This window comes from Serinus canaria, chromosome 6 (assembly GCF_022539315.1).
Source record: "Serinus canaria isolate serCan28SL12 chromosome 6, serCan2020, whole genome shotgun sequence".
Lineage (NCBI taxonomy): Eukaryota > Metazoa > Chordata > Aves > Passeriformes > Fringillidae > Serinus > Serinus canaria.
The window spans coordinates 17,370,613-17,383,215 of record NC_066320.1 but is presented as its reverse complement, the minus strand read 5'-3'; the positions used below and the strand labels follow the sequence as shown (position 1 = coordinate 17,383,215).

The 12,603-nt window shown below is 37.9% G+C and overlaps 1 protein-coding gene across 2 annotated transcripts in view; it reads right to left on the bottom strand.

The window, feature by feature from the left end:
* Positions 1-5,506: 5,506 nt before the first annotated feature.
* Positions 5,507-12,603, bottom strand: part of MAPK8 (mitogen-activated protein kinase 8) — a 33,464-nt gene continuing 26,367 nt past the window's right edge. Inside the window, exons 7-12 of one of the 2 annotated variants that reach the window (XM_030241078.2) lie at positions 11,592-11,663; positions 9,574-9,756; positions 8,674-8,798; positions 7,653-7,716; positions 6,860-6,937; positions 5,507-6,448 (exon numbers count right to left, since the gene is read on the bottom strand). In XM_030241078.2, coding sequence (XP_030096938.1) covers positions 6,303-6,448; positions 6,860-6,937; positions 7,653-7,716; positions 8,674-8,798; positions 9,574-9,756; positions 11,592-11,663 — 668 coding nt within the window. In that variant the 3' untranslated portion in view covers positions 5,507-6,302. Of the gene's footprint in view, positions 6,454-6,859; positions 6,938-7,652; positions 7,717-8,673; positions 8,799-9,573; positions 9,757-11,591; positions 11,664-12,603 lie in introns of both variants that reach the window. The other variant, XM_030241080.2, reaches the window with a different exon arrangement.

The window sequence follows — 12,603 nt, the reverse complement described above, 5'->3', positions numbered from 1 at the left end:
AGCTGCAAACAACCCAGTTCACACTAAATTGCACTACAGTGGGATGTTAACCTCAGGTGCAGCAACAGGACCATAATGCTAAATTCCTGACTTGGGCAATTATGCAAGAAATGAGATCCACTTGTACACAGCTTCGAAGAACACTATTCCTTTATGTGAGGAAGATGATACACCTTTTCCTACCTTTCCTGTTTCCATACTCTTCCCCACCAATGCATTTCCTCACAGAAAGCACTGGACACTACTCCTTATTTTGCAGACCTTTCATTTGTTACAGTCCCTGATTCAAATGTCAGCTTTCTTAGCAAGTTTTTGTTGGGTTATTGTTAATTAAACAGAAGGTTCCTGGAATAGATAATTTTTTACCACATCTTCACTTGAGCCATCCTCCCAGCCTGGAATATCCCTTCCAGTATTATGCAGGCAGAAAAAAAAACCAGTAAAAACTTCTCAGAGGAAAAAAAACCCAACACACACATATGCTTTAAAAAAAAACAAAACAGCAACATTTCAGAATAACGAAGAAAACTTTGGTAGATCATGGCATTTCTAACACAAAAAGGAACATTAATTAATAGCTTAATGACTCATCTACATTCACAAGAGCTGAAGTCCACTGAAGCCAGCAGCATTAAGGAGTGTTTCAGTCCTGAGCCACCAGACAAATCCTGAGCAGAGCAACGTCTCTGGCCTTGCTCTGCAATAACATTATCATGAGAAACTGGCTGCACTTTATGCTGATATATGTAGATAAGAGCATTTCTGAGTCCTCCACAATGTTCCTAGAAGAGCATTCCACAAATTGGTGAACCAGAGAAGCAAAGCTGCCTGCTCTGTGGTCACAGCCCCTTTCCCTTGAAACTGGACACAAAGGCACCACCAGCACAGCTCAAGGGCAGCTGCAGTTGTTAAGGAAGCACTGAAACCCTGCTGGAAGTGACTTTTGGTGGGACTTACCTGTGGGAGAAGTGCCAGTGCAGTGGGTGGTCCGGGCATCCAAGTCAGCTCTCCAGAAGTCAGATCCTTCAGGCTTCTGCAGAATGCAGATTTTAGAGATTCTCCATTACACTAGGCAGCCCAAGGCTTACCTCTTTCAGCAGCACAGGCTCTCAGCAGCTGTATTTCCAGGAGTTAATGTGGCTGCAGCTGGCAGCAAGGAAGCAAGAATGGATTCCCACTGGTCACAAAGGCCATGAATGCTGTTAGCAGCCTGTGGCACATCCAAAGTCCATGGGGATGAAGAAATTAAAAAAACATGTCACTTTGCCCACAAGTGAGCTCACACACAAGCCAGGACAGTACCATTAAAAAACAGATGAATTCTCAGGAAGGACTCTAACTAATGAGATTTCAAGTGCAGCCCTAGTGTGCAATCCATATGAAATCCATCACAGCCTGGCAATGAAGAAACATTAAATGCATGGTGGTCAAACTTTTTTTTTCTTTTTTATTTAAAATATCATTATAACCAACTGACATACTAGATAACAATGTATACATTCCAGTGGTGCACATGTAATGACCTATGGCATGAATGAGTTAAAAAAAACCCACAATGTTCTCAGTAATGCCCACCAACAGCTTATTTGGAGGGAATAAAGGAAAAGCAGAAAAAGATATCAAACATGGGGAAGAAAATAAAAATTAGTTTTCCCCAGTATTTTTAATGGTGTATCTTCCCCTTCGTATTTCTTGGGACATAATAAAATTAAGAACATACTTCAAGAAGGGCAGAAGGAATGATCACAATAATTGGGGTGGGATTTTTTTTCTTAACTTTAGTAATAAAAGTTAAAGAACTCTCAAAAATAGACTAGATATTGGGCCTACAAAAGTAATTCATCTGTATGCAAAGCTTACCAAGAATTATTCCTTTTGTAAAATGTAAAGGATGAGCTGACATTACTAGTAAGCTATTTTTACCATACAAAACCAGACTACAATAATAAAATCACCAATTTACAGCTAACACAATAATCTAGATGTACATTACTGTACACAGGCTATATATATATTACACATGAACATCTTACGTGAAATAGATAAGAAACATACTGATATTGTCTCAACATTGGCCAATAGGGATTTTTTTCTCTAAAGGAAGTGTATTTTCTATTCACATTCAGTGTAGTTCCAATAGCAAGGGTTAGCTTTGCTTACTTAAGAAACGTAGAAAGTTTGTGTGAGGTAGTTCAAGAAAACCTAGCTTAAATTTTGAACTGCAGAAATAGAAACACAATGTGATCTGATTTGTAACACATTTCTGTAACACAGACATACAAGGAGAAGGGAGTGAGAGAGACCATATAAAATACTATTATCCAGTGCCCTTAACTAAGAATATATTAAATTAATTGAAAATTTGGGTAGGTCGTACAGTCTTATCACACTGCTTCAATAAAAACCTCTTTTTAATTCTGCTGAAAAATACAGACAGGCTCTCCTTCAGCTGCTCCAAACCGACAGGAAAATAATACAATATAACAGCATGGACAAGCTGCTGCCAAAAGCAAATAAAAACAGATATAGAAACTGTAATTCACTCCCTTTAGCAACTTGAAAAAGTAGGACCAAGTATAAGCTGAACCTTCTTCTCCTCTTTTGCCCATGTTCTTTATCAAGAAACATTTACTGGCATACTCTTCAAATTATTGGCTGGGTAGGACCATCCTCCCATAGGAGGTTTTTGACATTTTCCTTCATGCACTGCTGAGCGGAACGCTCCATCCATCCATCCATCCATCCATCCATCCATCCATCCATCCATCCATCCATCCATCCATCCATCCATCCATCCATCCATCCATCCATCCATCCATCCCCTACAGAGCCCCAGCCCTGGGCAGCAGGGCCCTACTGGCACAGCTCATCCTGGGGACACAGGACACTCCCACCACACCACTGGTGCTGAGGCCATGTCCACCTGGAATTCCTGCCCAGAATGATGCTGCTGCATCTCACATAGTACAAGTTCTTCAAAGCTAAAAGCCCAAGCTTGGCCAGGGCAAAGTGCCACATCTGCTCAGCTGAGCAACAACCCAGGGCTCAGCATGTTCCACCAGGGAGTTGTGCTTGGGCAGCACAGCTGCTCACACACACCAACACATCAGCTCTGAGCCACTGTCTTGCACCAACAAAAGATTTCCTATCACAGCATCTCAGTACACTCTAAGGGTACTAATTCCCCCCCCCATCTCTACTTCAAGTTCTTGAACAACATACTTCTACAGAAGGAGAGAGGTGCTTCACCCTTGCTGCATGCCACAGCTTTGCCCAGAGAAGGCAGAAATCAATCTTGCTATTAGTGCCCAACTTTGAACCTCACCTGAGGTAAGAGATGAGACAGCTCATGGTAATTCAATCCATATCAACTCCCAGTGGATTGGAATGGCCTTAGAAAGTTGCATGCACTTTAGTGAAGACTGTTGTCTTGAGAAGATTCCAAATCAAAGTCTAAAATAAAACTTAACAATACTTTAAAATTGTACAGTGTATTGTATAGCATATAATCTAACAATAGACTAAGACAGCTGAATTCCAGTTACCCATTTGTTTGCTATCTGTGGCAGTGTACATCTGTCTGAAAAAAATTTATATCTATCTCAACAAATAAAAAGGGAAGGTAAGACTAGGATGCCGTTGTGATAATTTGATTACTGAATATGATTTTGTCTTTGAAATTTGCCATCACTTTAATTTGCCTAAAATGCAAGCAACTGAAAAAAAAGAAAAAGCAACACTCCTGTGAAGATGGTGCCAAAATTGAACAACTGCCACAGGCAAAGCTCTGACCCTACTGAAGCAATACCTTTAAGCACAGCTTGCTCACACATTGCAACAGGCTGCAGTGGGCAGTTCCACACATTCACTAACCTTGCCTTGAAAGAAGAAAAGCTCAATTCTCCTTAGCACTTATCAGCTCAGTTCAGTTACTATATATTTTGGACACTGGAAAGTGATAGCAAAAAATATTTTGAAGTTTCAAAATATTTCAATCATCACTGCAATCCAGTGGAGTCTAAAATAAATTTTAATAGGAACTATATTTACCAATTTATTTTTCACAGCACTGAGAGGCATCAGAAGTTATTTTTGTCAGTCTTAACTTCATTACACTGTGCAGACCACACTATCTCTTGACCCTATAAAACAATGGAGTTCTTTTGTTTGACCAAAAATTTTGGATTAATTCACAGCTTAAACTTTGATACAAAAATTACAAAATAGACTGTGACATTGGTCTCTGTTCAACATTTTCTACATTCCAGTGCTAGATGAATCCAAACTTGTCCTGCCTGTTCTGAGGTAATATACAATTTGGCAGGATTCTGCAAAAATAATTGCCTTAACAAATGTGGCTTAGGAAGGCAATATTGAAATATTAGATATAAACGAGGAAAGCAAAATTACACGCACACAGCACTTACCAGCAGTTTAGCCAGGCCAGGAAAACAACTGTGAAGTTTATCAATTTAGTTATCTTTGAGACATTACCATTCCTGGCAACCCTGCATGTTTTTCAAAAATACATTGACATTACTATCAATTCTGTTTTTCTAAAATTTACTGCAAAGACAAATTTTCCTCTTTCAGTAAAAACTTCAAAAAGATGCTTACTTAACCCAACAAGCAGAAGGAACCACACTGAAGACCACCCATCACTCCTGGATGACCTCTGCAGGCAGTTACATTATATGCTTATGCTCAGTGCCTGGCAAGACTTCTGTATTTTTTATGCCCATTTTTGTGAGCTTTACTAATTTGAATTCCTCTTCACATTCTAATTCACTACACAAAATATGCATCTACACAAGGCAATCAATTATACAGCCTAGCTTCACTAAAAATCTGCATTTTCCAAAGAAATAAATTCTGAATGATTGTTTAACTCATACATAAACTTAAGTCAGTTATACATAAATCATTCTGTAAATATAAAATGTAAACAGTTAAAATATTTCTGTGAGGAGCAGCACCATCTTACATGACTATTTACTAACTGTTCTATATATGTCAATATACCTTTTGTTTAAAAAGTGTATTGAAACTTGTAACTTTGTTAATGAAAACTACTGAATATTTATGACTTAAAATGAACCACTGCTAAGATTTCTGCTACACTGATCTCATGGTGAAATGAAAGAGATGAATATTAATTTATACAGCACTACTTCTCCCCGCTTTGGATGGCATATATTGCTCAATTAATGCATTAGCTACAGAAATCCTGAGGTTGTCCTACCACTTCATGGTTTTCAGCAATCAGTTACTTTCGGTGGAGAAAGAGTAGCTGAAGTTTTGCCCCTATTGCATTCATGTCATTCCCTCTTTGACCCCAAAAGCACTCAAAAAGCACTTCCCTTAGTAGACAAAACTAGTAAAAACCAGAACTCTCAAGAATCACATCTCACATGAAAGTATAGCTACAGCATATTCATATTCCCTCTTGTCAGTCTAAACATCCTGGATACACTTCATTGTGTGTGTACAAAAACAGGCTACGAACTAGAAGTAAACAGTTTATTGGCATTGCAATGTATTATTCATGAAGTATCCTCATGTTTTATGGTGATCACAAGATTTGGCATGCCACAACTCTGCAGAAAACATCACCTTACTCTGCTAGGCTGGATATGTCTGCAGCTTTAAAGATACGCTTTGCTTTGTTAAGTTCATAAACCCATTCAGAAAACGTTACTTTGCAAAGGTTTTTTTTCCTGTTTCTCTAAAAAAAACCTCACTAATTGTTGCTTTTGCTGAAGTATCATAGGCAAGTGACCAAAATAAAAGAGGATTTTGTTCACTATCCAGCACCACAGTAGTATGCCTGAAACTACAGCTGGCTGCACTGAATTCTCTCCCCCTCCACCTGGACACAGATGTATGACCAAGCATAAAACTTTGAAGGATATCATGAACAAAACATCTGGAATAAATTCTAATTAAAAAATTGAAAACCTATAAAATCTTAAATAATTCATCATATGGTAATGACCACAACATTAATATGTGCTTTGATAAAACAAATCTTACAAATTCAGTAAAAAAAGATCAGCAGCATAATAGTAAAGCAAATATGCAGATTTTAAAACCACAATAAAAATTACCAGGTTTAATATTTTACAGTTAATTACAGCAAAAAAGTGGCTGCTTATAACACAACTTACAGTTTGAAATTACAGCACTTTATGATGAATTCCATTATTATTTTTGAAAAAACACTCAAAAATACCACCAAATTTTAAAAGTGCCCTATTAATGACTAAAAGGACCCCCCTCCCACCCCCCAAAAGACCAAGTAGTCATCTACAGCAACCCAGAGGTCCAGCTGAGGTTTCTAGACTGCTGTCTGTATCAGAGGCCAATGTTGGATCTGTTGACATTGAAGAGACATCGTTGACAGATGACGATGAAGATGGGTGTTGAGAGCCATTGATCATTGCTGCACCTGTGCTATGAGAAACAAAACAGCAAATCAGTTGCAGATACAGTTGCACAGTTCAGTACTTGCATTAGTCTGTCTCTTCCTAATGGCTGTTACTTTTCCCTGCTTTGGCAAGTTTGAAGATGTGTCTCAATCCACTGTCCAAATAAATAAAACCCACAGGTCTTTAACATGGGGCTTAACAGACGGAGTGTCAGGAACTGAAATAAATATCAATTACACAGGGACAACGATATGGGGATTGAACAGATCAGTAAAATGATGTCAGCCCTGAATATTCCAGTCAAATACACAATATCTCAATTCAAGAGCCCTGTTTTTGAGTTAGGCTACTTTTGTATGTCTTGATCAGCTTTACTCCCTCCTGACCTAAAACTCAGCAGAGCCTTGTACTGTGCCTTTATTGTAACCAACCTAAAGGGGCTGGTTGGCCACGTATAACCCCGTTCTTGGTTCTTTCCTCCAGGTCCATGACTTCCTTGTATATCAACTCTGAAAATGCAGAGAAGGGAAGGAAAAAAATGAATTTACAACCCAAAGACTAAATCAATAATACATCTCCCATTAAAATATCCACTTAAATTTCATAGGTCTATTACTGTTCAGAATTAGCTTTGAACAACAGATTATAGGCTACACAACAACTGGCAAGTGATATAAAAAAGTACATTATTTTCTGTTGGAGCTATAGTGGCGTGGGACTCTTGAGAACACACTGGCATTGCTCTAGGGCTCTTTTATTCAGACTGCTTGGAGACCTGAGGCTAAGCTAAGTCCTAAGGCCCACTCAGTTTTTATCAGACTTCTTTGGTAAGGGAAACTCAATCAGAAGTCTTCAAAGGAAGAGCCAGGAACACTTGAAGACTTGTCTTTCTAAGTCAGCATAACATACATAGCTCAAGCTCCTGCATCTTTTTCAACTGTGGCAGCTTGTCCAGAAGAGTTACCCTCCCTACAAATGCTGTCCTATGGACTGCAAAAGGTGACTGAGATGAGCAGGTCTTCAGTTTACTTCAAAGGTTCATTTCCTTTGCTTGAATTGTTTGTGTCCCAAAAATGGGAGGTTGTGAATCACTGGTCTGCTCCCCTGATATCCAAGCAGATGAAGTAAATACTATTAAGTTGCTCAGAAGAACTTTAATAACAATAATCACTGGGGCCCAGAATACTCCCAAAAGGCTTATTATACTTTAAATGCTTTTCTTACCTTTCCACTCTTCTATTGTGTGCTCCCTCTCATCTAACTGCTTATCTGGTATCTTTGGTGGAGGCTGAAAAACAAAACTAACTCATCATAGAGCAACCAAAAGGGATGTAGAACCAGTATAAATTAAAAATGAAACAAACTAACCATTCAGAACATGAATCTCATTTAAAAATAATATTTACATGATTATATATCTGCTCATACTTGGACTTAGCCTGTTTTTTAGATGCTACCACAGTCTTTAAAGTTCTTCTGATTAACAAATTTGCTTACATTACCATAACAGAGAAGCAGTCTGGTAGAAGAGCTCCTAAGTGCAGCAGTCTCCAGCACAAGCAGCTCTTTTTAGCTACTGTTAATTACTAAATTTTCTATCTAGCCATTACAGAGCAGCAGAATTATAATTGCTCTGTCCACATCAAATAGTTTTTTTTCTACTCTTAGTGGCCATCACTGAACTTTTCTTTCTAAAAAATAACTTTTATCATAAGCTGAAATTATCCTTCAACTAATTTCTCAAGGAAAAAAATTACATTAATCCTTTTGTTCATTAGTTTTAATAACTGAAATCTCAAGATCTTGTATTCAGATTTTGCTGAAACACTTATTTCTAGTTGAAGAATAGTATCAATTTGTACAACTAATGAAAGCATTCTGCTTCCCCAAGAATAAATACCTCAGAACCCCATCAGGGCAATCAAATCACTGATTTTAAACAACTGAAGCTCAATCATTAGAATCCTATAGAAAAGATTTCAGATGCATGACTACATGTTCAGGAGATGACAGGTGGTGACTATACACCAACACAGAGACACATGAACACAGAGACAGGTACCTCAGCCCATTCCTGATGCCATTTCTAATAAGACATCTATCAATGTCAATAAAAACAATTAAGGCCAGGTTAAGTTTCTAATGAAATGTGCAACAATCTTTTGTCAAGCAGTTGTACCAAGCATCACAGCAAGATGGCTTCATATAGCAGATTCCTAAGCAGAGACCTGAAACAAGAACTTACAGCTTCTGCTTCTGATGGATCATACCAAACATTGATGTATGGGTGCTGCAGGGCTTCATCCACAGAGATTCTTTTAGAAGCATCTATAACCAGCATTTTTGATAACAAATCTCTTGCTTGACTTGCTGCATAAATAAAATTTTCTGTTTAGATTACTCCCATATAGAGAACACATAACAGAGTGTTTCAAGCTTTTAAAGAGAAGGGTCAGAGTAATCAAGTTCTAATTAAATGTCTATGCAACCCTCACATAATAGGAGGTTTAGGAGAGTGGTCCATTGCCAGATCACAAAAAATCCTGGAGAGAATGACACGGGTGGGAAAGGGGTCAAACATGTTTCATTATCCATTTTCAGCATACAGTGTCCCTTGTTGTGCCATCCTTATGCGAAACCACTCAGGTGGCAGTGCAGCCTTGTCTCAAATAGCAGCAGGCAAGCACCTACTGCCCCTTTGTCACATGTTTTTAGTCACAGAGAACACTGTGAGGGACTCCACTGAGTAGGTAGCCTTTAGAACCAGGAAGTCACTGAAGTAACTATAGGGTATCTATATATTATGAACATAAATTCCTTGTTCTCATCCCTAGAGAACAAAGATCTGCTCTGCCTACACAACTTCTATTCCAACCTCCCCCCATTTTTCTCTAAACTGTGTTGGCATCTGCCATTGAGAAGAATATAGATATTTACATGTCTTTATAAAGACAGCTCCAAGAATAGGAGCTGTCTCATAAAGATATGAGAACACATGTCAGCATGTTCATCCACTCTCATGATGTAACTATGTAGAAGCTAAGCAGGATGATTCTCTAGTGAACAAAACCAAGCTACATTTCTGTTCAATATATCACAGTTTTAAAGCTTTTAAAACATACAACACACAGAAGACAGACCTTACCTTTAAGTTTATTGTGTTCAGAGTCAGCCGGGAAAAGGACATCTGGAAAGAGTTTTTCAAAACTATATCCAGCATATTTAGGTCTGTTCTCCACATAAGTTCGGACTGTAGGCTGCAATTTCTTCATAAATTCGGGGCATGGTGTTCCTAGCTGCTCTATAACTTTATTCCATTGATCAATATCTAAGGTTATGCAGCTAAGAAAAACAGTGTCTGGTTTTCAGCTACAAAATTATGTTAAAACCACATGAAATAGCCAAGAGAGAAAACAGAGGAAATTATAATAAAGTATCAAGTTCATCATCATGACATAGGACTACTTTCTTACATGGTGAAACAAAGCAAGAGTATGATAGCGTAGTCAAGGCAACATGTATTTCACTCAAAACCATTACTAGTTAGAAAAGGATATAATTCTGAGAAACAGAATATTACAAGACTCACAAGATATTTAAACACAATAAATTTAACTAAAGTCCTTGTCTGGGCCCTGGAGAACTCGCTCCCTGATCTGAACACACATTGGCAGCAGTCAAGCTGGCACACATCACCAAGGCACTCTTGACAGTGACCCCAAGTGGGTGCTTTGTCCTTTATTCTCATCTTGGTACCTTAGCCCAGCCCTGGGCAACCTCTCACCAAGGACCAACACTCAGCACCAGTGGGCACACAAAGAACCAAGGCTTGGCCCACACAGTTCAGTGACAATATTGCCAGGGACTTGAATGAAGTTGAAGAGTTTCAAGGATGCATAAGGAATATCTTAACTGAGCAGTTTACACACTAAAGGGGAGACTGACCACATCAGGGCAGAAGAATTTAATATATTTAATGAAACAAAAAAAAGTAAAATTTGGCTAGGAATTGCTAGTTGTAGATTATTAAATACTGGGGGAGAGCTCAGATAAAATTTTATATACACATTCACATTCTCCCCAACTTTTTCTCTTTGGCTGCCATCAAAGACTGGATACCAGGCTACCTAAATCAACAGTGGGTTGAAGAACACCCTCTCTTATATTCTTAAAACTTAACAGCAGGTCTCTGTATAAAGATTCTCAAGCTCTGCTGAGCTTTAATACAGGCCTTGACAAATGGAACTATTTACGTTGTATGGCATCAAGTCTAAATTGAAAAGCCAGGCCAGCAAATAAACCAAAGCTTGGTGCAGCTCATGCAATGACAGAGCTGTGTGAAAGTAAAGATGCTCTGGATTTTGTTACCATGGCTCAAAAATCTCCACCCCCATTTTCACCCCTAAATGGTACTATATCAATTTTTAAACAGTAACCTGTACCAAAAGCCAGAAACATTTCTGATGGCATCTAAAAAAACACTCTGTAAGTAATAATAAAACAAATAGGATATCAAAGACCAATTATTTTCACTCATTTTAGCAAGGACCTACAGGCTTTAGATCTGTTTGTTTGTTTGGAGTAGACTCTTTGTCTGAAATACTGTTCACAGGACAACCCATACAGACACCACCAAACCATTCACAAAATAGAAAAACAGAAATACCAGATATTTCTGAAAGCTCCTTGCAGGATGATTTCTGCATACAGAAAATAAATCTCCAGAGTGTAACTAATGAAGATGGTTAGGAATTTTGGTAAACATTCTCTATAAAATGCAAAGAATACCTACTAACATGCTCAGGCACTAAACAAGATTAGTAAATTACTACATAAAAATGAATTCTGAAGTAAAACCCAATGCATATGAACCAAGAAAACACCATCTAAACAAAAAGAAGTCTGACTTAAGTGTGACAACATTCAAAAGTAATGGACAGGGACTATTTACACCGGAAAAAGAAAAGAAGAGGGGGAAAAAAAGGAAAAAGAAAAAAATAAGTCTGCTTGCCCAAGTGGTATATAATGAACTTGCAAACTGATATTTCAAAAGGCAGTTTAAAACCAGTATTTTAAAAATTAGAACCACCTTAATCTGGAATTGTATCACTGCAGTATCTTTTGACCTTTTACAACTACATCCCAGGCCAAGGGTAAGGATACGATCTGTACCAGGAAATAAAACACCACCTTTGATCATTTCTCCCATGATGCACCCAACTGACCAAATGTCAACTGAAAACAAAATGCAATGATATTAACATAAAAGATAGTTATTAAAATAAAATAAATAAAAATATCTAGACACACACATATGAAGTGACTATAAAAAGCATGTGCAATGAAAATGAGTGAAGGTGAATGTATGCTAACTACAGGACCAGCAGAGACTATGTCCTACTGCTAGGTGCAGCCTGAATATAAATGATTTTTTTTGAAGTGTATCACAAGAAAAATCCATGTTCATTTAATAAAAAAAAAAAAATTGTACAATATGCATCTTCATGACACAACATCAATAAGAAGGTTAATCACTTCCTAACTAATTCAACCTGCTGCAGCAGCACAAGGATACAGTCCCTTCCTGGAAAGAGGATTTTGTGGCAAACCATTTCGCCCATAATGCACCCCACAGACCATAAATCCACTATGTTTGTAGCACAAAAAGAAGGAAAAGCAAAGCAAACGGTCATTTAAAATTAAAAGAAGCATAACATGACTGCATCCTATAAACTGCAGAGACAGCACAGGAAGAAGAGCAAGTCTTTGTATTAACCAATGAAAACAGTTTAACATACACCATGTGTAAGGATTAGCTTTTAACTGTCTCAAATACAAGGCAGAAAAACATCCTTTTGTTTAATATAGTGCTAGAGCAAGAGCTTGAGCAGAGAGAGAGAGACACGAATCAGGCAGAGTAAAGCTCTTCTCCAAGGCTGGAGGCTTCAAAGTTATCTCTGCAAAGGGAACAGATTCAAGCACCACAGACAGATTGATTCCTTGAAAGTAATTCCACTGTACTTGTACGAATAATTCTAAAAGCAACTGAGTAAACTGACCTGTAAAAATATTGCCTACTGAAACAGTTCATGCTTTTAAAGAGAATTACACAGGAATTACAATTGACATCAAGTATTCCCTAGAAGTCAGATTACCATGCATCTCTCTCTCGCTT